The sequence below is a fragment of the Paroedura picta genome, chromosome 6, assembly GCF_049243985.1.
Source record: "Paroedura picta isolate Pp20150507F chromosome 6, Ppicta_v3.0, whole genome shotgun sequence".
In the NCBI taxonomy this organism is placed as follows: Eukaryota; Metazoa; Chordata; class Lepidosauria; order Squamata; family Gekkonidae; genus Paroedura; species Paroedura picta.
Window position 1 is genome coordinate 16,650,428 of NC_135374.1, and position 25,982 is coordinate 16,676,409.

The 25,982-nt window shown below is 45.6% G+C and overlaps 1 protein-coding gene across 2 annotated transcripts; it reads right to left on the minus strand.

Annotated features, from left to right (window-relative positions):
- Positions 1 to 1,090: 1,090 nt before the first annotated feature.
- LOC143839476 (collagenase 3-like) lies at positions 1,091 to 24,626 on the minus strand. 2 transcript variants are annotated; one of them, XM_077341538.1, is made up of 10 exons: positions 24,537 to 24,626; positions 13,602 to 13,843; positions 11,614 to 11,762; positions 11,396 to 11,521; positions 9,949 to 10,110; positions 8,516 to 8,633; positions 7,362 to 7,495; positions 5,434 to 5,593; positions 4,176 to 4,279; positions 1,091 to 2,698 (listed from the first exon to the last, which is right to left on the minus strand). In XM_077341538.1, exons 1-10 carry the CDS (start codon positions 24,555 to 24,557, stop codon positions 2,598 to 2,600), a joined length of 1,317 nt encoding a protein of 438 aa, XP_077197653.1. In that variant the 5' UTR covers positions 24,558 to 24,626; the 3' UTR covers positions 1,091 to 2,597. The 2 variants fall into 2 exon arrangements, with proteins under 2 accessions (XP_077197653.1, XP_077197652.1); XM_077341537.1 differs by lacking the exon at positions 24,537 to 24,626 and adding an exon at positions 14,613 to 14,790.
- Positions 24,627 to 25,982: the final 1,356 nt, after the last annotated feature.

The window sequence follows — 25,982 nt, forward strand, 5'->3', positions numbered from 1 at the left end:
AACCTGTGAAACAAGCTAGGAACCAAGATTAAGAACAAAGAAGATTACCAACTCCTCCCACACATGCAGCCAGCTGGGTGACCTTAGGCTCACCACAGCGCTGATATGGCTGTTCTGACCAAGCAATAATATCGGGACTCTCTCAGTTCCACCTACCTTGCAGGGTGTCAGTTGCAGGGAGAGGAAGGGAAAGTGAGTATAAACCACTTTGAGTCTCCTTCAGGTAGAGAAAAGCAGCATATAAGAACCAACTCTTCTTCTAAAGTAGTAAGGTTACTCAAAGGGGGGGTTTTTTTTGCCTATTTTCTATTGGGATGTTAATGTATTGTTCTTAACTGTGCCATTAAACCCGTATTTAATGTATTTTTAGAATAATAATTTTTAGATGTCTCAACCTTCTTGGTGCCACTGTTTCAAACTGATTGGTGGCCATCAGTATCACTAAGTTCAACGAGCCCTGAAGAACAGACAGAACTTATTGTTGACTTATTTATATGGTCTTTGAGGGATTCAAACCTTTGATACTAGCCTAGCAATTCACACACAGTGGTGAGGTGGTTTCCAGCTTTGGACTTCTCTAGAGTTGTCAACATCTAGGCAGGCCCCTGTAGATCTCCAGATGGCCAAGACCAGGGCCTAGTCTGCATACAATAGATAATGCACTTTCAATGTGCTTTCGCAGCTGGATTTTTCTGTGCGGAACAAGAAAATCTACTTCTAAAGTGCATTGAAAGTGCATTATCTATTGTGTGCAGACTAGGCCCAGTTCTCCTGGAGCAAACAGCTGCTTTAGAGGATGGAGGTCTTACATCCTACTGGGGTCCCTTCCCTCCCCAAAGCCTGCCCTCCCCCAGATCTCCAGGTATTTCCCAGTCCAGAGCTGGGAACCCTGGCAGCTGTGGTGGGTGAGGCAGCATGGGTAGGGCTGGAAAGGGGAAGTGAAAGAAGGGCAGTCCCTCTTCTTCAGAGCAGTGGAAGAAAACGATACTCAAGCCATTCATTTTGGAGCTTCGCACTTGTCTTTGTATTCTTAATTCCTGCATTAGCCTTAAACGGGGTGAAAAAAAGAGCCACCATTTCTTGTTGTTTTTATTTGATTTATTTACCAAGTTTCGTTTTTTGAAAGGACAAAGTGAGAAACACGGTCATGACATCGTATGCTATATCACGTGCTGGCAATTCACCGCCAATGGAATCAATACAAAGTAGACAAAACAGTGTGTGGAAATGAGTGAGATGGTTGTTGTCAAGCATAATTATTACAGACCACGTTACTAGCCCCAAATGGTTTGTCTTTAAAAATGCCATTCAGCTCCTGCATTGCCTCCCGTCAGCCATGGGAATTGGAGATTTGTGTTGGGACACTGCAGTTGTATAGCCCCCTTAGTTTCCCAACACCCCCTGGGCATAATGAACAATCCAGCCATGTTAAACTGGTTTTGTACTTAGTTTCAGATTTGTAGCCGTGTTGGTCTGAAACCTCAGAACAAAGTTTGAGTCCAGGGGCACCTTGAAGGCTAACCAAGTTGTATTCAAGGTGATGAAGTATGAATACACACAAAAACTTATACCTTAATGAAAGTGTTGTCGGTCTTAAAGGAGACATTGGACACAAAGTTTGTTCATTTTTGTGCTTGCAATGCATGCCTTCGTCTCTAACTGCAGAGCAGACATGCTTCACAGAGGAAAATGCTGATTCCTTTGCCATTACTTGTGGTTTCCAGTTGCGATCAATAAGGCCTTCATATACAGAGCCAACTTGGTGTAGTGGTTAAGGGCAGTGGCCTCTAATCTGGAGAACTGGGGAGGGCATAATCTGAGCATGGAATTGGGGTCTCTGTGGGTGGGCAGGTAGTTGTGAATTTCCTGCATTCCGCAGGGGGTTGGACTAGATGACCCTGGAGGTCCTTTCCAACTCTATGATTCTATGATTCCCCGCTCTTCCACTAGCAGCCATCTGGGTGACCTTGGGATAGCACCGTCCTCTCAGAGCTGTCAGCCTCAACTATACCTGTCTGGCAACTGTTAGAGGCCCAGAGTCCTGACAGGGGAAAGAAATGACAACCCTCTATGGAAATGCCCTGGACTGGATGGCCTTGGCTAACCCAATCTCATCAGACTTTGGAAGCTATGCAGGGACAGCCCTGGTTAGTATTTGACTGGGAAACTACCCAGGAAGTCCAGGGTTATCGTATAGAAACAACCCCCCCCCCCAAAAGCAGTAAGGTCCTTCAGCATAATGCCAATTCCTCCTCATTCCTTGCCTCACATCTTTCTGCAGTGCTCATATTCCTGCAGAATCTCTCCCTTTAATACATGACAGGAACATTGACCTATTTTGACTTTTCAATACTGTGATGCCCCTCAAAATGCTCATGAGTTCATTCCACCCCTCTTTAATTTAATTCAGTTCCAGACTGATGTATGCAGTATTATACAATCCCATATATACAGTAAACATTAGACAGCAAACACATCACCAGAGCTTATTCACAGAATCAAACGTCTGAATTAAAAAAAGAGGCTACCCCCTTCCCCTGGTATTCCCCTTGATGGGTGACAGAGTGCTCCACAGCTCAGAACCCGGCCCGGCGGAATCAGCAGTAGAAAATCGAATTGGTGCTCATGACCCGTGTGATTCTCTCGCCCCAGATGCTGTATTCGAACTGCAATGGCCCGTTGAAAAAATAGATATAACCTGCGAGAAAAGACCAGTGGGATGAAATTGCAGCAGTGCATTGTTACCGTGAGTTTAGTGAATAGTATTGGCTTCGTATGTTTAAAAATGCAATGTCGGGTTTGCTGATCTAAGCCAGCCTTTCTCAACTTTTTTAGTGTTGAGAAACCCCTGAAACATTCTTCAGGCTTCGAGAAACTCCAGAAGTGGTGCGATCATGCAGAATATGGTTGGGAAGCACAGTTGTACACATGCCCACCTGGGACCCCTCCCCTTCCCCCTCCTCCAGCCCCATCACTGGCCATTTGGGGGGGTCAGGTTGACATATCACCTAATAAATATTTAACAAATTTTAAATATATCTATATCTCTGTTTCTATCTCGATAGATAGATAGATAGATAGATAGATAGATAGATAGATAGATAGATAGATAGATAGATAGATAGATAGATAGCCCCTCACCCATTCAGGAAGCTCTTCCAGAGCCATCAAGAAACCTCATGGTTTCACGAAACCCTGGTTCAGAAAGCCTGATCTAAGAGCTAGACTAGGCCACCACGACTGCTGATTCACTCTGTTTACAAAAGCCCACTAGCTACGTCTCTGGCAGCCAGCTTTGTGGTTTGGCAACCCCATTCTTTTCCCAGCCACCAACAAGCAACATAAACAGACCGTGGGCTCTAAATGACGGGCATGCATTCTGCTCCGCTTGGAGATCCACATGTGATGCAGGACTGCATTGAGAGGATCTTTTCCCACTGCAGCCCAGCTGACATGCATACGTATCGACACTTTACAGACATTTGGTTTCTTGGAAAAGTTGCTGTTTTGTGAGGCTGCATGCAGGCCTTCAGGAGTCAGGCAGAATTTTTTTAAGCTGTCAGAAAGAACAGGGCACATCTTTGAGGGCTATGAGTGCTGTATTTGGTTCGAGCCAAGAAAGGCTGAGCTCTGCTTCCGGCTCTGTAGTCGCTTCATGCTGCTTTTGTAAACACACCTACTGGCTCCAATCGAATGGCTATGAATAAGCCCTATTGAAAGGATGGAATGCATTCGCCAGGCTGCTTGCTTCCTTGGTGATTAAGTAGAGGTACTTAGTATAGGGCTATTATAGCATTGAACACACATGAAGCTGCCTTGTACTGAATCAGAGCATTGGTCCATCAAGTTCAGTACTGTCTACTCCAGGGGTAGTCAAACTGCGGCCCTCCAGATGTCCATGGACTACAATTCCCAGGAGCCCCTGCCAGCAAACAACTACCCCTAGTCTACTCAAACCAGCAACAGCTCTTGAGGGTCTCAGGCAGAGGTCTTTCACGCCACCTACTGGGAGATCTAGGAACTGGAGATGTCAGGGATAGAACCTGGGACCTCCTGCATACCACAAAGAGGTTCTACCACATTCTGTCTCCTAGCCTCAGCCCCGCCCCTTTCTTCTGACATTTTGCCCTCTTAGCAACATGGGGGTGTGTGGGAAGCAAGATGAAAATACACACCATTTTTCTCGTAGGCTGCATCTACTCGGTTACCAATCCCTGGAAAGTCTTCCTCTATTATTTTAGGGTAGCCTTTGTCCATCACTTGGCTTTGTTCATCATACCTATGTGAAAGAAGGGGGAAAGTCAATGTATTCATTTGTTGTTTGTACATGTTTGCAATTCTGTTCCAAGAAGTACACAAGTTAAGTTTACAATATTAAAAATCACTCACACAGCATAAAATAGAGATTTTAAAAGAATCATAAGATCAGAAATACATATCAGCCATCGCAAACTTTTAAAAATATGTACTTATAATATGCCCATAAACAGCTGCCTGGCCATTAAAGGCTATTTGGTAGCCACATATACACATACATGGGGAAATAACACATCTCTTTGGGCAGGAGGCTCCATTACAGAAAGGACTACTTTTCTGTATCCTGGAGACGGGCTTTGGCTCAGAGCATCTGCTTGGCCTGGAGAAGGTTCTGGACTCAACCCCCAGCATCACCAGTGGAAATGATCATGAAGGAGGTGATAAGAAGAACCACTGCCTGAGAACCTAGAGAGCAGCTGCCAATCTGAGTTGACAATACTGGACCAACAGTCTGTCTCAGTCTAAGGCAGGTTCATGTGAACTTCACGGAAAAGTAGATCTCAAAACTCATGAATCTGCTTTACACTGAATTGTCTCCTGGCTGATTGGGGACAGTACCATCTCTGAGATGTTGAAAGGTCGTTCACATTACCTAAGACATGATCCTTTTCACTGGAGATAATGGGGACTGATTCTGAAACTTTCTGCAGGCTAAGCAGATGTTTTACCACTGAGCAATAGCCTCTTTATCTCCATCCTTTGACCTCAGAAGAGCATCTGCCTTTCTCCTCCTCTATGTTATGCTTACGAGAAGCCTGTGAGGTAAGCTTGGTTGACGGAGAGTGACCCAGTGCAATCCTAAACACAATTACGCCCTTCTACACCAACTCACTTTAATCTGATTAAGTTGCACGGTGTCATTCTGACAGAAGGAGCATAAATTAAAACAGGTTCTGTTAAAAGTCAACCCATGTAAATCATATGGATGTCATTACCATAATTCTCCTGGATAAAAATATGAACACTGCAGACATTGACAAAGCCAAACATTTTTTAAAAATACAAGTTAAAGATGCTATCGCTATGGTTCTTGGGTTAGCTAGAACAAGCAAGAGAGAAACAGCTCTGTCAGGTGAGCAAGAGAGAAACAGCTCTGTCAGGTGACCTTGACCATACCTCCAGTATTTTTCGCCGGTAAAGAAGAGCGTTTTGCCAGTGTCACCCATATGGACAGCTGCATCTATTGTCTTCACAGACCTTGGAAATCCCAATTCTGGAAGTTTTTTAGGATAGCCTTCTACGATGTCATAGCCCTTCAGCGCCCAGAACTTCCTGCCTGAGAGCAAATATGATGCATATATTAGGCCAGCTGGGTTCAAAATTACAGTCCAACCAAGTGCTCATAGTATGGCATGGGATCTGTCCCTCTCTCTGCCTCTCTTCCCATTTTCTACAATAAAACTGAGGACCCTTCGTCCTGCAGCTAAGCAAGGAGGAATTGAGCAAAGTGAATGCTTGCAGTAGAATATCTGTCCAAAGTGAGGGATGTTTAGGTCCCACTCCCTTCAAAAGGGAATTCAAGGCAACTCTACACTCTGGAAAGCAAAACCTCTTAAAAGTACTCTCTTTGGGTCCTTGCCGAAGTAGGTTATTATTCAGAAGCTCAATCCAGGAAACGTTTTCCAGGACAACCCACTCTATTCCTCATAGTCTATATGTATCCAATTCACAGCTGCACTGATTTATGGTACCCAATGATTTAAGTATGAGATTTCTCTCCTGCCCTTGGAGCAAGAAACTCTACATGCCACACATGCTTTCCATCTCCTTGGCTTTATCCTCACAACAACCCTGTGGTGTAGTTTTGTCCAAATGTTGGTTTAAAGCCACTGTCCTCTAAGCTTGTTCCAGCGTTCCAGCAACTACACAAGTCTGTTTTTAATGGCAAACTTTGAAAATTCAAAAGCCACATCCTGGCTGTGGAATCCTGCAAACGTCTCATTCTTGGCAATATGCTATGGTAAGCAGATGATTCCATGGGATACATTTTAATTTCCCGTTTTGATCTGATGGCCAGAAAGTCCACGTGGATGAAAACGACACAAGGGGCCACGGAAGACCCAAGAGTTCCTTTGATCTAACCAAGTGAGGCTTTTTTCCTAACAAGAGAAAGCTCATTTGGCTGGAGTAAAGGTCTGGGAAAAACAAACCCTGTTTAATCAAAGTCATATGATGGGAAATACATTTAGTTTCTTCAGAGGGGAAGGGTGAAGAAGAAGAAGAAGAGTTGGTTTTTATGCTCCACTTTTCACTACCTGAATGAGCCCCCAAGCAGTTTCCTATTGCCTTCCTTTCCTCTCCCCACAACAGACATCCTGTAAGGTAGGTGGGGCTGAGAGAGCTCTGACAGAACTGCTCTGTGAGAACAGCTCTAACAGGACTGTGACTGGCCCAAGCTGGCTGTATGTGGAAGGGCAATGAATCAAACCTGGCTCGCCAGATTAGAAGCCGCCACTCTGAACCACAACACCAAATTGGATATCCTGAGGAACTCTGTTTGGATTAAAGCCGGATCTTGGCTGACTCTTATCTCCTCCGTGGAGATAACTAGTAACCATTTACTAAGAATGAGTCCAAAAGGCAAGTTCCCAGGAACTTATGAATGGACTGCTACTGAAAATGGGGGAAGCACCCTATAATGTGTTCTGTTTATGGGAGTGTTGCCAACTCAGGGTCGGGAAATACCTGGAGACTTGGGGGGTGGACCTGGGAGTGGGTGGGATTGGGGACAGGGAGGGACCTCCATGAAGTATAATGCTATGGAGTCCACCCCCCATAGGAGCTGTTTTCTCCAGGGGAACGGATCTTTTTAGACTAGGCATGAGCTATAATTCCAGGGGACCCCTAATTCATGGACTTTCTGAGAAACATTCAAGTGTAAGCTGATTGACACCCATGGGCTTCAATGGATTTTACAGGGTGGAGCTCTGGTTAGGACTACACTGCCCATCCATGGCTGTTGTATCCCTTACTTGGACAGCCCATCGCATAGAGGGAGTGGACCATTTGTGGTCCTTCTCTTCTGCTCTCTGCAGAAGACTTACCCTTAAAAAGCAGCACATGGTCGTTGTCGGGGAGCTCATAGGCGGCATCGATCTTGGCTGGCATTTCCGGCCAAAATGCTTTAATTTGTACCAACTCGGCCTCGACCATCTGAGGATGCATGCGCCAGAGGAATCTGTTACAGGGAGAAGAACGTGTTTGGTTAGGAAAACAAGGCAAAATCTAACGGAGTAGTCCTTAGAAAGAAAGCAGCGTATTAACGGTGCTCCACAACAGATGGGAAGGATTGTGGACTCAGGTGCTTGAGTGATAAGTGGGCCCAAAGAAAGAACATTCTAGTGCAGGGGTGGCCAAGCTGTGGCTCTCCAGAGGTCCATGGACTACAATTACCCTGGCAGGGGCCCTCGGTAATTGTAGTCCATGGATGTCTGGAGAGCCACAGTTTGGCCACCTCTGTTCAAGTGCATGAAGTGGTCCATGGACTGACTCTCATATCTGGCACTAGAACAGCTGGGAACCCACCACACTGAATGTACCTTACTTACTAGTTATTATGTTGATGTTATTGTTGTTCTCACCTTGCTGTTACTATAAATGATGTTATCTGTATCATTTTCCTGATTCATGTGAACCTCCCTGAGCTTTCGGGGCGGTAGGTAGGTAGATGATAGAGAGAGAGAGAGAGAGAGAGAGAGAGAGAGAGAGAGAGAGAGAGAGAGAGAGAGAGATTCCCTCCTTTTTTACATGTCTTGATGGGCAGCAGGGATGGGGAGGGGGCGGTATCAGATGTCTAGCAAAACCAAACAGGTGGTTAATAGTAAGCTGCATTTTGCATGGAGTCTTAACACATTCAGGTCTATATTCCTGCCTTTCAGCATCATAATTTATCCCACATGCTGGCTCCTATGATCTATTTCCACCAATGCCCTTCTGCCACCAGTATGCGTGAGTGCATGGGTAATTTTTTGCAGATTTTGCCTCCCACTTCATAATATCATAGCCAGTTTGGTGTCGTGGTTAGGAGTGCAGACCTCTAGGAGTCCCCTGGGGGCAGGATTTCAGGGGGCATAGGCTCTATTGTGGGAGTGGGGGAGGGTAAATTCCATGGGACATGTCAGTGGATGCAACTATGCACACACACAAAGAGAGCTCAGGGTAATATACGTAAACAAACTGCTTCATTTTCATCTCTCACCTGTCCTTGAATATCATTGTTTCTCCGCGAAGTTCTGTTATTGCATCGAGGGCCAAATTTGCATCACATTTCTCAGGCGTTTTGGGGTGATCAGGATGGGGATCATGTTCTCCTTTACCTGTGCCGGTAAATTGCAAGATATGTTGTAAAATGCTTTCTTGCTAGTTAACGCATTTGTTCAATACAATATGACATTTGATGGGGTTGCCAACCTCCGGTAGGCCTGAAGATCTCCTGTGAAAATTATAACTGATTGACCAGTGGTGAGAAAAAGATTTCATAGAATCATAGAATCATAGAGTTGGAAGGGGCCATACAGGCCATCTAGTCCAGCCCCCTGCTCAACGCAGGATCAGCCCTAAGCATCCTAAAGCATCCAAGAAAATTGTGTATCCAACCTTTGCTTGAAGACTGCCAGTGAGGGGGAGCTCACCACCTCCTTAGGCAGCCTATTCCACTGCTGAACTAGATGAAAGTTCTGACAATTTTGGAAGGCGGACTCCGGCATTGTACCCCCTTGGTGGTCTCTCCCCTCCTCAAACCCCTCCCTCCCTACGCTCCTCCCCAAGGTCCATTCCAGGAATTTGTCAGAAATTTCCTCTCCAGAACTGCCAATCCTAAAACAAATAAAGGAAACCACCTAGGCAGGAAATGGAGATTGTGACTGCCTGGTTTACTATTTCATTTCCCCAAGATGTATGAGGTAGAAATTGTACAAATAGCTTCAGCCATCCGTGACATTCCAAGCCATGAATCTTAAGGCTCAGCTACACAGTCAGATAAATCAGGTGATATGGATCTTCTGGGACTTTATCATTCCAGAACTGGAGAGATATGCGAATGTTAGAGTTTTATTCTGCATAAATAGTTAATAGAAAACTAGGGTTTATAGACTAGATCTATATATGCTATTTTTCTACACATAGTTGTGTTCCCCACCCCCTGTCAGGATCATTCCAACATGTGTTCCCCACCCCTGTCAGGATCATTCCAACATGTGACACCCCCCCCCAATTTACCATCTGACATGGTACAGTCCCAAGAACTCTATAGCACAGGGGTAGTCAAACTGCGGCCCTCCAGATGTCCGTGGACTACAATTCCCAGGAGCGAATGCTGGCAGGGGCTCCTGGGAATTGTAGTCCACGGACATCTGGAAGGCCGCAGTTTGACTACTCCTGCTATAGCATATCACTGAAGTTAATACAGGGATCAGAGAGTCTCTGAATTGGTGACAGGCGGTGAATCTGCTCTATTTCGGCCCATACATTTATACGAAACTTATTATTTTATAGATGTACCCAAGTTCTTACAATGCCTTTCTTGCATCATAGTCCTGATGAAGAAGAAACCCAGGGAAATTTGCTCCCTACACATTCCACCACTAGGTAATACTCATGCAAATGAAGGAAAGGGCAGAAAGGCAGACCTACCATAGAGGGTCTGGATTCCTTGTACATCGTCGTCTGGAAGTATGAAGCCGGTGTTGCCCGTGTATGTGTAGACGGGGTACATCAGAGCACCTGGGTCTCTGGAATGCTCAAGTCCCAAGGAATGACCAAATTCATGGGCAGCAACAAGGAAGAGGTTGTAGCCTAGAAAACAGCACACCCATATTACTAATGGAGCAACAAAACCCAGTATTTAACTATTGCATTAGCCTGATTTTCCTACACACACACACTCACACTAAATGTTTCTCTTTTTTTGGAATGTATGTTAAAATATGTAAACATGAAGCATTATTCACCATACTATACACTACACTATTCACTATACACTTTGGGGTCCCTTGTTGGATGTCTTGGAGGGTTGAAGTGTTCCCCTACAGGGAGTTCGTAGTCTGAGGAAGAGTGTTTGCACTTGAACGCTCACGCCTTGAATAAATTTTTGTTGGTCTTAAAGGTGCTACTGGACTCTGATTTTATTTCCCTATACATCATAATGGGAAATATTATCTGAGATAGGAAATATTACTTGTTATCTAAGATAAGCATTCCAGGATCTTCTTAGACTTGTCTTAATCCCAGTGAAATCAGTTGAACTAAGGTTGCAATCCTATATAAAGAACAAAGCTGAAGTCCAGTCGCACCTTTAAGACCAGCACAGTTTTATCCAGGGCATAACCTTTCATGTGCAAGCACACTGATGCGCCACTGAATTCAAAGGCACTGACTGCCAAATAAATATGAATACCCAAAGGTTTACTTAGGCAAGGCACAGGTACCAGCTGCTATTTAATTCAGTCAATTATGAGTAATGAATGACAAGCAATAAATACCTTGTTTGGTTACCGTGGGCATAATTATTAATGTGAAAAGTAATGACTCACCACCCATTTCTACAAAAAAGGAAAATCTGCTTACTAAACAATTTTCCGGTTGAACCTTAAACTTTTAACCGTGCAGGATTTGTTTTGTTTTGTTTGCAGATAAACCTTTTTTTTTCTTTTCCCTTCCTGAAGGAGTCTCCAAACAGCTTACAATCACCTACCCTTCCTCTCCCCACAACAGACACCCTGATCATTTCCGCACTGGATGCTTCGCACCAAGGTGCAGGCTGGCGTTTGAGGCGGGGCAACCTGCTCCCCCACATGGGGGAGCATTTGGCCTGGTGCACCTCTTCTGTCCTGGATTTGTGCTCCCACATGGGAGCCGGGACAGTGAAGTTCCCAGGGTGCCAATGGACTCAAACTTTGTTCCACTGACAATGTAGTAAGTGGAATTGCAAAGGCAAAAGACAATAAAAGCAGATGATGCTACCAATAATCACTGCAGTGGCCTACCATCCTATACCATCATAAAGGTGCCCACTTGGGCTGTTCCTTTAGAAACTATGGCCTTCATAGCCCCAGTATGAATGACCTTTAAAGCCCATCACCTTTAGAATCTGTGGACCAGAGTTCATCTTCATCAAAATGAGCATCTCCTCCAACTTTTGGTCCTGGAGGGAAAGCATGAGCCAGCAGTCCAGAAGGTCCATCAAAGGGATAGAAGTCACCGTGCTCTGCAAACCATGGGGGAAATCAATTAGTTTTTCTTACTGATAAGCAACACAAGAGATAACACGGATGAGCACGGCACTTCTTCTCTCCTCACCTCGCCTTCCAAAAGAGATCATGATGTCGGCCGTGCCACTGCGGATTCTGGTGAAGTTGAGGGGCGTCACATCAGACCACACCTTGAAAGCCTTTTTGAATGCTTTGTCCACCTCAGCCTTGGACAGATCCGGGGTGTAATTTTCAATCCTGGCAAACAAAAGCTGTGTTTTCAGTGGATTCTTTGTAGGCTCAAAGAGTAATGCTACATGCTCCTAGGATAATGGTCCCCACAGTCATAACTCTATCCCCGCTCTCAGTTTATCAAACAGAGGTGTTGTTGTTCTGTTACAATTATAATATATTGATTTCCTTTAAACAGACTATGCCCTTGTGAATCAAATTCTCCTGACACTACAAAATCAGAGTCCAGTAGCACCTTTAAGACCAACAAAGATTTATTCAAGGTGTGAGCTTTCGGGTGCAAGCACTCTTCGTCAGACTAAGAACTGACCATCATGACAGTAGGAATATATAAGCAAAAGTTGTCTCCTGACACTATTCTACATATCTTACTGGATTGTCCCTTGTTTATTGGCCAACGAAGGCATATTATACCTTTTATACCAACATGGAGAAACCATTCAAAAGACCTGATCTGCCAATTTTTATTGAGTGATAAGAATGCCGATGTCACTTTTATTATGGCTGAATTTCTGTCTTCAGTTTTTAAATTAGAACTGACTGATGTATCTTGACTATCTATGCTAGCTTTATTGGCATAAAGCAGACTAGCTTATCTTGCTAGTCTGCTTTATGCCAATAAAGGTGTTGTGTGTGTGTGTGTGTGTGTGTGTGTGTGTGTGTGTGTGTGTGTGATTTCCTTTAAAGAAATAAATGGCAATGAAGGATCCAGGAAAGAGAGGTGGCGTGGTAGAGTCTGAGCTTGGATGCTAAGCAGGGTTGATACTTGGGAGACCACCTTGGAAGTCTGTACAGGGGAAGGTGATGGCAAAGCACTTTGCCCTGAAAGCCTTTAGCTAGTGTTGCTATAAATTGGCCATGACTTGACAGCACTTAACACACACACAATCCATACAAAGTTAAAGCCATTCGAGCCCCCACTGACTCAGTCAGACCAGCATCTTGACCCTGCTCAGAATTATTTTGCATTGACTTTGTTGTGATCTGCTTTCTAGTTCAAGTGCATTTAAATTGTACAGCTGCCCTGCAAGGTGAGCAATGTGCATTAATAAATATGATAAAGCCGCACAATTCCACCTAAGGATTCGGGTGGTCGCTTAAGCTGCAAGCTATTGAGCACCCGGTTTCCGTTTTTCTTTGGGGTTCAAGAGAACTTACCAATCCCGCACTTAATTCCCTTCCCCGTTTGGTTAACACGAGGTGCCGCGCTAGTGTTAAATAAAGGTAGTTTACATCAGGAGTAGTCAACCTGTGGTCCTCCAGATGTTCACGGACTACAATTCCCATGAGCCCCTGCCAGCATTTGCTGGCAGGGGATCATGGGAATTGTAGTCCGTGAACATCTGGAGGACCACAGGTTGACTACCCCTGGTTTACATGATTTCAGAACACAAAAGCATGCCAAGAGCCTGATCCCACATCAGAAAACAAGTGCTTAACAGAGAGTGGAAGCTCAATGAAGGATCATATACTTTGTGCATGTGACAAGTTTTGACTCCACTGGCACCTTCAAGACCAACAAAGTTCAATTTTGGGTATAAGCTTATATCCAGAATTGAACTTTGTTGGTCTTTAAAGCTGCTGCTGGACTCAAACTTTGTTCGGTTGCTTTAGACAAGCATGGCTCCCCAGCTGGATCTATTGCATATGCGAAAGAAGACCTCTGCAAAGCTGTTGCTTAGGAAAGAGACAGACTCAACGCTGGTCAGACTGCAGAAGGCAGTTTCTTTGGCATATTGAAGCAGGAGTTGACTCCAGTTTCCCAGAACACAGCACTAGATGTTTGATCTGCCAGTCCGGTCGGACCTACATCAACACGAAGGTTTTGAACCAAAGACCGTTTACCTGTATGTTAAATTATGGTGGGCCCACTTCAGATTTCTAGGGAAAAAATTGTATTCCCCCACGTCAGGGACGCCACACCTGGGCTCTTGCATCAGGTCAAAGGTTTCCTCGTCAAGCTTGCCCGTCACCTCCAGTCCAAAGAATGCTTGCATCTCTCGAAGCTTGGAGGCCATTGAATTGGCTGACTTCCTCAACAGGCCCGAAGGGTTGGACTGGAGATTGTAATGAGCCTTCAAGTAGCTCTGGGGAGAAGAAAAGGACAACTAATGAAGATGAAGATGAAGATAGAGGAGGAGGAGGAGGAGGAGGAGGAGGAAGAGGGAGAGGGAGAGGAGGCGGAGTTGGGTTTGATCCCCCTCAAGAGTCTCAAAGGGTCTTACAATTGCCTTCCCTTCCTCTCCCCACAACAGACACCCTGGTGGGGCTGAGAGAGCTCTGTGGGAACCATGACTGACCCAAGGCCACCCAACTGGCTTCATGTGGAGGAGTGAAGAATCGAACCCAGTTCTCCAGATTGGAGTCCACCACTCTTAACCACTACGCCAAGCTGGTGTCATGCAGCAACATGGCTGCGTTATCTACTTACTTGCTTCCTTTACAGTCCCTCTTTCACAGACTCAAGGCAAGATTACAGAATGAGAAGAGAGCGCAAGGAAAACAGTAGAATACGAATGAACAGTGCAATAAAACAGTGTGATACATACTCAAAAATCATGCACAATCGCGGAGGTGGTGGTAGTTCCAAGAATATTCAGGGCACTTGCAGCAAAAGAGGGCACTTATGGTATAGAGCAGGGGTAGTCAAACTGCGGCCCTCCAGATGTCCATGGACTACAATTCCCAAGAGCCCCCTGCCAGCATTCGCTGGCAGGGGGCTCTTGGGAATTGTAGTCCATGGACATCTGGAGGGCCGCAGTTTGACTACTACTGGTATAAAGGAAAGCCACAGAAGAAGAGAGAGAAAAGCAGAGGCAAGAGGGGAAGAACATCTACAAGAGACTTCAGTGGTACCTCTGCAAAGGCAACATCTTCCTTTGAGAACTCATCGCTGTCATCTTCATCCGACAGAGGCAGCCTGAAACACACTGAGCAGCCAAGCAAGAGAAGGAAGGCAGCTGCAGAGAGGGGATGCATCGTGCCGGCTGGATTCAAAGGCTTCTGAGCTCTGATGGTTTAGCCTATCGAATGGGTAGACTTTTATAGAACTGGACGGGTGAGTCACCCCTCCGAGACAAGTTGCAGCTTCCGAGTGACTGTAAAGTAAACATGCTTACTACGGCTGTTTATGGCTGTCTCCCTCCCTTTCCCCACCACCGGGAACGCATGGGTTTTGGGAATCTGCGATCCCACTTGTGGCTTCCATCCCAGGTCTTTGCATAAACACAGGCTCAGCATATTCCCAGCCGCTGTGGGAAGCCTTGGGTCTCAGAGCAATACTGATTACTTTGCAATGACCTCTCTGACCTTTTATCCCTAAAGGTCTTTCCTTATTCCTTTATTCTTTGTTTGGGCTTCGTGGACATTTGCAGTGTGAAAAGATGACTTTGTAAAGATAAAAGGACTGTGGAGTATTCTGAAGCAAAGAGTGTGGGGATTTGCTGCCTGAGAGCAGCCAGTCTGCCCAAGAACTGACCACCAGAGATCTGCATAGAAATTAGTGGCCACCATCAAATTCTTTGAAGAAGAAGAAGCGTTGGTTCTTATATGCCGCTTTTCTCTACCCAAAGGAGTCTCAAAGCGGCTTATATTCACCTTCTTTTTCCTCTCCCCACAACAGACACCATGTGAGGGAGGTGGGGCTGAGAGAGCCTTGATATTACTGAAGAAGAAGAAGAGTTGGTTCTTATATGCCGCTTTGGAGTCTCAAAGCGGCTTACATTCGCCTTCCCTTTCCTCTCCCCACAATAGACACCCTGTGAGGTGGGTGAGGCTGAGAGAGCCCTGATATTACTGAAGAAGAGTTGGTTCTTATATGCCGCTTTTCTCTACCCAAAGGAGTCTCAAAGCGGCTTATATTCACCTTCTTTTTCCTCTCCCCACAACAGACACCATGTGAGGGAGGTGGGGCTGAGAGAGCCTTGATATTACTGAAGAAGAAGAAGTGTTGGTTCTTATATGCCGCTTTTCTCTACCCAAAGGAGTCTCAAAGCGGCTTATATTCACCTTCTTTTTCCTCTCCCCACAACAGACACCATGTGAGGGAGGTGGGGCTGAGAGAGCCTTGATATTACTGAAGAAGAAGAAGAGTTGGTTCTTATATGCCGCTTTGGAGTCTCAAAGCGGCTTACATTCGCCTTCCCTTTCCTCTCCCCACAATAGACACCCTGTGAGGTGGGTGAGGCTGAGAGAGCCCTGATATCACTGCTCGGTCAGAAAAGCTTTATCAGTGCTGTGATGAGCCCAAGGTCACCCAGCTGGTTGCATGTGGAGGAGTGGGGAATCAAACCCGGCTTACCAGATTAGAAGTAGAAGAGTTGGTTCTTATATGCCGCTTTTCTCTACCCGAAGAAGTCTCACAGCAGCTTACAATCCCTTCCCTTTCCTCTCCCCACTCCCTGTGAGGGAGATGAGGCTGAGAGAGCCCTGATATTACTGAAGAAGAAGAAGAGTTGGTTCTTATATGCCACTTTTCTCTCCCTGCAGGAGTCTCAAAGCGGCTTACAGTCGCCTTCTTACAGTCACTCTCCTTCGCCTATCACCAATTCAGACATGACCTGGTGCTTGCATAGGGAATACCTTTACCTTTTAAGTTCCAACAGTGGCAGCGTTGGCAGCAGAGGAGGTGTGTGTGATGTGCTGGGAGAGCATGCGGTCAGCAACCTTGGGTGAAATTCGCCCTATGAGAAGGACTGGGCAACTTAAGGGGTGGGAGCCATGGTAGCTCCCCCCACACACACACAAACACTGTTTGCTCTGATTGTCCAGCAGCCCAAGGAGGTCCCAGTGGGTAGACAGTGACAGGAGACTTCTTCACTTGATATCAGAGTCTTCCAACAAAGAACTCCCCCCATTGCCGTATGGTGGTGGTTGGTAGACGGCAGCAATAGATTTTTGGTTCACTAATAAGCTTATAAGAGCCTCTTGTGGCGCAGAGTGGTAAGGCAGCGACATGCTGTCTGAAAGCTCTGCCCATGAGGCTGGGAGTTCAATCCCAGCAGCTTGCTCAAGGTTGTCTCAGCCTTCCCGAGGTCGGTAAAATGAGTACCCAGCTTGCTGGGGGGTAAACGGTAATGACTGGGGAAGGCACTGGCAAACCACCCCGTATTGAGTCTGCCATGAAAACGCTAGAGGGCGTCATCCCAAGGGTCAGACATGACTCGGTGCTTGTACAGGGGATACTTTTACCTTTACCAAGCTTATAAATATAGAGCTTCCACCACTGCCACCTGGTTGTTGGTTGGGAGATGGCTGCTGGTGGGGAAAGGACAGCACTCAGCCCTATGTGATCTCCAGTGATGTCAACAGCTGGTGTCCTGGATTGGTGTTTAGTGCTAGTCCTAGGTGTTGTATCCGGGACTGTCAATATTGGAAAGCCTCCCAGGCAGGAGGGGATCAGCCCCAGCTAGTTTATTAGTTTTTACTATTAGTTAGCTAGATTATTCTCTGGGTAGTTAGGAGGGGGGAGGTAAGGGTGTGCTATGCAGATCAGTTTGGGCTATGGAGGTTCTCCAGTGACACCACTATTGGGAGAAATGGAGCTCCCTTTTGCAGGCCCTCTGCAAGTTCTGACACGGCCCTGATCTCCTCTGGGAGCTCGTTCCATTAGGTGGAGGCCAGGATGGAGAAAATTCTGGCCCTGGTTGAGGTCAAGCAGGCTTCCTTGGGGCCAGGGGCCACCAGGAGTTTGGAGGTTGTAGAGCGCACGGAAGAGGGGTTGTCGGCAGAGAGGCTCAGACTACAACCTTCCCTCTGGACCAACAAGGGGACTCATGGCCCCTCTGCCACTGCCCACAGGGAAGGTAACAGGATGCCGGGTGATGGGGTGGGCCTGGGGCATGGGCAAATGCCATGGACTTGAGGTGCGGCACACTGCCCATGTCAATGCAAAGCCCCATGGGCTTCCCTCCAAATGAATGGCCAGTGTTTGGGCAGAATGATGACCCTTTGGTGTGATCTCACCCAATTTACTCAGTGGCAGAGGGCTCTTGGCACCGCAGGCTTTGTTGCATGCAAAAGCTGAGCCTGGCAACTGCATTCAACCGTATTGAACGGTGCTCAGTACCGGCGTCGTTTGGAGGCTAGAGATTTCCTATGAAAAGCTGCACCTGTATTGCAACACCTGTTGATCTGTGTACATTGAAGCGGGTCATGGGTTTTTATCATTCCTGGACTTTGCTCACCATCCTTGTTTCAATCTATTGAGTCACTTGGTGCTTTTTCTGCCCATCCTTCATCAGGGAGTTCTTCAGACAGCTGACAAACCTGGAGTCAGACAGGAAACTGGGCGGGAGGGGGGGGGACGATAATCTGCTAATGCTCTGGATAAGGCTGGAGGAGGATGATAAGAAGCTGGGCCAGTGAACCAAAACAGCGGAGAGTGGGCAGAAATGCAGACAGAGTTTAATTGGTAGCAGGTTTAGAGTCTCACCGCCTGCTCAGAGTGGCAGTTTCTGAAGGAAACCCCCTGTAAATCACGTAGTCAAGCCTTGCTGCTTTCCACAATAGGTCTGTGGAATTTCCTCGATGTGTCCGTTTAGGGAGGGGCTAAATAGGACAGGATCGGTACAGAGTGATTTGATAGCTCTTATTGACTTCAATAAGAGTCAATTGATTTCCTTAGAAGGCCAGATCCTGAAGATGAAACTCAAATGCTTTGGCCACCTCATGAGAAGGAAGGACTCCCTGGAGAAGAGCCTAATGCTGGGAGCGATCGAGGGCAAAAGAAGAAGGGGACGACAGAGAATGAGGTGGCTGGATGGAGTCACTGAAGCAGTAGGTGCAAGCTTAAATGGACTCCGGGGAATGGTAGAGGACAGGAAGGCCTGGAGGATCATTGTCCATGGGGTTGCGATGGGTGGGACACGACTTCGCACCTAACAACAACAAATTGGCTTCAATGAAGTTGTTTAGGATAATAAAATCAGAGCCCAGTGGCACTTTTAAGACCAACAAAGATTTATTCAAGGCGTGAGCTTTCGAGGGCAAGCACTCTTCGTCAGACCATGAAGTCCCTTCATGATAGTGGAAATATATAGCAAAAATTAATTCTGTTAAATTAGTAGACTGTATCACACATCCAAATAGAGCCATATGATTCTTTGCCAAAACAGCCAATCAGTCCCCTGGAATTCAGTTGTAGTTCCCAAAAATATAGGAGAAGTAAAACTCTGTCAGTGATCAAAGGCTCCCACCCCACCATTTGCTGTTTGCCCCATCTGTCACCATACAAGTGTGAAACATTCCTGTAAAGAATAGTTTAGGATAGTTTATTTTCTCTGTGTATCTCTCCTCATGACCAGTAAGTGTTTAAGATGATTAAGCAAACAATGAAAATGTATAAATTATAAGAGGGTTATTTTTTTGGTTACTGAAGAAGGGACAGTTTATCCATGTAAGCACATCCTACAGGCCCCATGCTTCCAGTGGCCCCTCACGGAGCCCCCCCTCCACCATGGATCAGGGCTGTAGCCTGTCTCCTCCCCTCTTTCCCCTCTTTAAGGACACTCGGAGTGACACCTGTTTCCACTGTGGGGATCCCTTCCACCCCCAGTCTGGCTGTTTCTGCCGCAATTGTGCTCTGCTAGGGCCACACAAGAGCCTCTTGTGGCGCAGAGTGGTAAGGCAGCAGACATGCAGTCCTAAAGCTCTGCCCATGAGGCTGGGAGTTCAATCCCAGCAGCCAGCTCAAGGTTGACTCAGCCTTCCATCCTTCCGAGGTCGGTGAAATGAGTACCCAGCTTGCTGGGGGGTAAACGGTAATCATAGAATCATAGAATCATAGAGTTGGAAGGGGCCATACAGGCCATCTAGTCCAACCCCCTGCTCAACGCAGGATTAGCCCTAAGCATCCTAAAGCAAAAGTGGGGAAGGCACTGACTGGGGAAGGCACTGGCAAACCACCCCGTATTGAGTCTGCCATGAAGGCGCTAGAGGACGTCACCCCAAGGGTCAGACATGACTCAGTGCTTGCACAGGGGATACCTTTACCTTTACCTTATACCATGCCTTTCTCCCCAGTGGGGAGCCAAAATGGCTGACATCATTCTTCTCTCTGGTTTAGTCAAGTACGATAGGTCCATAAATGGCTATTAGCCCTGGTGACTTAAAGGTAGCCCCTATATTTTGAGTCCACAAACCTCTGGATATCACTGCTAGAAGGCAACTTCAAGGGGAGACCTTGGCTACTCTGACCTGTTCCTTGTGCCTACAATTGGCAGACTGCTGTTAAACAGGGTGCTGCACCAGGTGGGCCACTAGACTGATTCTGCCCCATTCCTCTTACAGCTTTATGCAAGTTAAGAACGGTGGCATTTAGAGATTTCAGTTTATACAAATACCAATGCTGAATTGCATTATTCAGAGGTTGCAGTGAGACAGGGGATGAGTGATAAAGCCCAAACTGATTTCCAGCTTCTTAAACCAGTGTCAAAGAACATTTCACAGCTTGTTCATCTCCGTTCACCTATTTGTGGGGAGAGGAATGGGAAGGCGACTGTAAGCCGCTTTGAGCCTCCTTCGGGTAGGGAAAAGCGGCATATAAGAACCAACTCTTCTTCTTCTTCTCTTCTATGCAAACTGCCTGCAGTGTAATGCTTCAGGTTTTTGTTTTCTGGCCTGCAAAGAAAACCATTGTGAGTGAGTACAATGTAAAATATGGAACGGGGTTTTGAACGAGATAGCTGGACGTTTTCTATTATGGAAGACTGGACGGCTGCCAAGGATTTAAGTACAAACTATCCGTGTAACTCTGGGCAATATGAGTGAGATGGATGAAGGGGCCTTCTCCAGTGAAATAAGGGTGTGTCCTTATTTCTCAAAATGGGGTCAGACAGGAAGAAGAGAAGGGGAAAAATTCAAAAACACCCCCTAGGTTCTAGTAACTGAGAAAACAAACAAGCAGATAGAGCCAGGAAACAATTACCGGCACCCACAAATATTTTTAATCCAAAATATCTAGTGCTTAGAATAGCTGTATTAAGAGCGTCAGGATGCATTTCCTGAAAAATAGAATGCTAAGTCCTCTGTGTTTTAGTTCTTCTTAGCCACAGCTGCGCAGGAATATTTTCACTGCTGAGTACAGCTATAAATTGTGGTTTCTGCCAGACAAAGTGTGACTTGCGGAAATTCCAAGAAGGTGGCTTTTAGAGCAATGTGTGCTACGAGTACTTGATCAGTTGTCACTCATCGTACCCACACAAAACTCCTAAACAAATGGGCAATATAGATACAGGACTAGTCACATATAGGGATGGGCATGAACTAGCTCATGAACTAATTTGTCACAAATTTTGGCCAATTCGTGGTTCACAAAGTGATGTTCACAAACTGAAGAAGTGCCACAAAGTGTCATGAATTTTGATGCAGTTCATGGCAGTTCATGAAGAGCAGAAAGCAGGGGGTTAGTGACTCTGAGACATTGAAACCCCTGCTTTTTGCTCTTTACAAAGAAGCAGGCCAGCTGTTTGGTTTAAATGGCTTGGAGGGGGCAACTTTGCTATGTGATTATGTTTGTTAATAAATATTAAGCTGTGTCATCTTCAGTGTATTTGGAGAGATATACATGTTGGCAGAGTTTGAATATGCAGGAAAGTATGCTTAATAATAATAATAATAATAATAATAATAATAATAATAATAATAATAATAAGAAGAAGAAGAAGAAGAAGAAGAAGAAGAAGAAGAAGAAGAAGAAGAATTTTATAAGAACAAAGTTTTATTATTAAGTGGCTTTGTATAAAAGAGAAGAGAATCCCAACTAACTATCTAACTGTTGTGCATTCATTCAGTCTGTTCTGGAGGCAAGCAGGGAGGAAGTGTTGTCAAAGAGCAGGATGTTTCCAAATGAGCCTATCAGGACACAGGAGGAAATAATTTTATAAACATCAGGAAGTCCTATTCTAACTATGCTAAATATACATCTCCTCTGATTTTTGAACATGCCTGGTCTGGCCTTGTCACTGCCAGCTCAGCAAGGGATGTACCTGGCTGAAGAAGAGATGACCCCACCAATGACTCAGCTTATCTGCACACCTTTTGCTCATGGATGGCCAGGCACGCTCTCCCTCCACTTTTGCAGGTGTGGTCAAGGTGGTCTTAATGAAGAGGCTTGGGGGGGGGTGGGCATTATCCTCTCCCAATCCACCCCTGTTCATAGAACAGAGCTGGTATGAGAGAACACATTGAGAGATGAAGGCTTACTGGTAGGAAAATTCCAGGCTATGAACACCCAGTCTCAAAGCTAATGATGATCTTCCCTCAGAACTGCTTATAAAGATTAAACAACACTGAGGATATCAGTGAACCCTGGCAAACCCCCACAAGACAGCTTCCATGTAACTAACTCCATATTTTCAAATGTGACCATCTGAACATGCTCAGCAAAGAATGATTCCAACCTTTTCAAGGCATCCCCTCTAATGCCTGCCCCCACCTCCAAGTGTCGTAATAAAATAGCAGGGTCAACTGTATCGAGAGATCCCACAAAGTGCTGAGATACCAAACATAACGACAAAGAGGCATCCCTCTTGTGCATAACCAAACAGAGATGATCAACCTGGACAAGTAACGAAGACTCTGTCCCATGGCCACGCTGAAACAAGATGAAACAGTCTCCAGTTCATAGATCTCTATCTGATGACAGATGACTGCCCCCTTCAGAGCCATCAGAAGGACCCCATGTAAAGTAGCCATTAATTATATCCAGAACGACTCCCCTACATGACTACAATGAAAGTAGAGGAAGCCAGAGCTAAGAAGAAGAAGAAGAAGAAGAAAAAGAAGAAGAAGAAGAAGAAGAAGAAGAGTTGGTTCTTATATGCCGCTTTTCCCTACCCGAAGGAGGCTCAAAGTGGCTTACAATCGCCTTCCCATTCCTCTCCCCACAACAGACACCCTGTGGGGTGGGTGAGGCTGAGAGAGCCCTGATATCACTGCCCGGTCAGAACAATTTTATCAGCGCCGTGGCGAGCCCAAGGTCACCCAGCTGGTTGCATGTGGGGGAGCGCAGAATCGAACCCAGCATGCCAGATTAGAAGTCCGCACTCCTAACCACTACACCAAACTGGCTCTCTAAGGAGGGAGATCCATTGAGTGAGGGACAGATGACCAACCTTGAGTAGGGGGAAAGGGAAGGTTTAAAAATGAGAAGGGGTCAAAAACCATAACAGAGGGAAACATATTATATTGTTTTTCAATGATTTATCCATGTTGGTTTTCACTGGTTTACCCATTCAGCTGTGGGTATTTAAATGTTAACAACCAACTGATGAGAAATGAAGAATTGGATGTGTCAATATGGACTAGTTTTTATTGGGGTATGATCCTTCATAGGCCACTGGGGAGAAAGTAGTAGGTATATATGGAGACAAAGTGGTAAATAAGTACGGTCTACTGCTGGATAAACTAAGCTAATGAAGTTAGAATTAAAAATAACTGGAATGCAAAACACAAATCCAGATGACAATACAGCCAAGTATCTTCTCTTTGAGGCCTTATCAGCATGCATCATTGGAAGCCCCCAGCTCTTTTCTTCACAGATTTTGAGAAGATACTCACTGGTTGTTAGCCAGTTGAAAAAACCCGTGTTCTCTGCCAGAGATGCCTCAAGGGAGATTGTTTCTATGCTGAATCCAGTCGCATCTTTGACTTCTTTAGAGCCAGTTTGGTGTAGTGGTTAGGAGTGTGGACTTCTAATCTGGCATGCCGGGTTCAATTCTGCACTCTCCCACATGCAACCAGCTGGGTGACCTTGGGCTCGCCATGGCACTGGTAAAACTGTTCTGACCAGGCAGTGATATCAGGGCTCTCTCAGCTTCACCCACCCCACAGGGTGTCTGTTGTGGGGAGAAGAATGGGAAGGCGACTGTAAGCTGATTTGAGCCTCCTTCGGGTAGGGAAAAGCGGCATATAAGAACCAACTCTTCTTCTTCTTCTTCTTTAACAAGAAGAGACTTTGACTCGATATATGGTGGACTGGCCATCGTGTTCTGATCCAAACTGTACACAATTTGCCATGCTATCAAACATACAACTGCCCTTGCGGTGTTTTGCCATGTCTTTGGATGACACAACCTCCGCATTAAGAAGATTGCTAGTGACTTAACATCCTAACAGAGAGTTTGCTTGTGAAATACAGATGATTCCTTTACGGAAGATGCTGTATTCAAATTGGACCGACTCACGGAAGAAAAAAATAGAACCTGCAAGAAAGAGGACATGTTAGAAGTGTGTAGTGATGATCGTCAGGAGACCATCTCTCGTGAATATCATTCCTTGTTAACCGGTAGTGATGGTCAATGGCTGTGTTTAGACACAAAGGTCATGTGACACCTTAAAGTCTAACAAAAGTTGTGTTAACTTTCATAGGACAGAGTCTGCTTCATCAGATGTAGTGATGCTGTCTCAGTGGCCTTTGACACCTAAATGATATTTCTTGAATCACGTACTCTCCCATTCATGGATAAGGGAACAGAAAAACAGAGGAGAGATGTCATCTAGGCAGCCAAGGAGAAAGAAACTTGAGTTTTGCTGCCTTAAGGCAATGGCAAATTACTATCTATATGTGTGTAAGGGAAAGAAAATGACTACAAGACTGTACATGTGTTGTTTCCACATGAATGTTACACAATTCATGTTCTGTTCTTTGTATATTTGTGCCAACAAATACGCACACCCACATGTTGGGGATTTCACCCACCGGCAACGAGGGCTTCAGTTCCAACAAGTTCTGTCCTCTTTGCTACAGAGTAAACATTTTCTTCTGTGGGAAATTATTACCATTCTGCTGATACGCTGCATCAACCTCGTCCACCATTCCGGGAAATTCCTCCTTTGCTAATTTTGGGTAGCCATGATCCATAGACTGGAATCGCTCATCGTAACTAGAAGATTGAAATGAATGAGAAACATGGTGTGAGTCTTGCGTCATGTTCAATGGAGTTTTCGGGGACTTCAGAATGGGAAGCATCTTTTTTTTTTCCCCAGCAGACAGAGATAAACACAAGGAAAGGGGCTGTTGATCGGTTTGAGTAACATTGTCCTAATAGACAACAAGCCCAAGGAGTTGGTAATGTAAACAAATAAAATGCTGAGAGATCAGTGAGGGGACATCTCCAGTCTGCGAATAGACCAGGACCACTTCCGCACTGAAATATCATTCAGATTTGCATTTTAAAGGGTCATTTTTTTGCCATTTCTGTACTGAAATTCACCTTTTCAGGCGCAGACCCAAATTGCTCCCTTCACTTGCCTCGTAGCAAAGGAATCCCCAGAAATCCATTTTTCACTTTTTGAAGCGGGGACAAGAAGGGTCTATTTCGGGGCTGTTCAGTGCAGAAATAGGTGCATTCGTTTTTTCACAGCCCCTGACATTTTAAGTGTTTAGGGACACCTTTTTCTTTGTCAGAGGTGATACTCTGGCTTCTGCTCAAAAACTCCATGGTAGAATTAGCTTCAAATCATAGAGTTTTGGACAAAAAACAGAGCCTTACCCCCCAATGTTGTTGACATCATTTCTGGGTGACATCAGCATATTGTGTTAACTTGTTGTATTCTTTGTTTTTGGGAGGGGGTGTTGTGAGGGGAGGTGCATTCTAAAATCAAGGGACTCCTGCGTGGACCAGAGGGCCTGGCAACCCTAAATACAGTGGTTCTCAACCTTCCTAATTCCGTGACTCTTTAACACAGTTCCTCATGTTATGGTGACCCCCCCCCAACCATAAAATTACGCCAGTGTTCTTCCACAGAAATTAAACTGAAACTGACTAATGGCGTGAAGATCCATTGTTCATGAGGATATATAAATTGTTTGTTTCCCCCGGGATTTCTCAGTTCAGTTCTGCCTCTTGTCCCACCGTGTCAATCTTGCTCTTTTCCGCTGCTCCAGACAGATGAATGCTCTATCTCGATCTATCCCCCAAGACTGTTGTGTGGATGGCGCCCCACCCCACCCCAGGCCAAGCTGCTCATTCTGCCGTAATCCCTGTGAAAGGGTCATTCGACCCCCAGGTTGAGAACCACTGCTAAATATGCTTGTTACAGTAGCAGAGCTGTGGCTGACACTGATAACACAGCACCTAATGAGGAAAACAAAAAAGCAATGAAAGCTGCTGCAATTTTTGTGGCTCTTGAGTGGTGGGGGTGTAGTTCCAAGGCAAGAGCCGCTTCAGGTAAGCACGCCATGTGAGGAGAAAATAAATCATAGAATCATAGAATCATAGAGTT

Bases quoted from the DNA above. Each gene is read 5' to 3' on its own strand.
- LOC143839476 (XM_077341537.1), bottom strand. From the start codon at position 14,735: ATGCATCCCCTCTCTGCAGCTGCCTTCCTTCTCTTGCTTGGCTGCTCA. The intron at 11,763-13,601 runs GTAAACGGTCTT...TTTGTTTGCCAG, and splicing joins CACCATAATTTAACATACAG to GATTGAAAATTACACCCCGG. The intron at 8,634-9,948 runs GTAGGTCTGCCT...TTACCGGCACAG, and splicing joins AGGAATCCAGACCCTCTATG to GTAAAGGAGAACATGATCCC.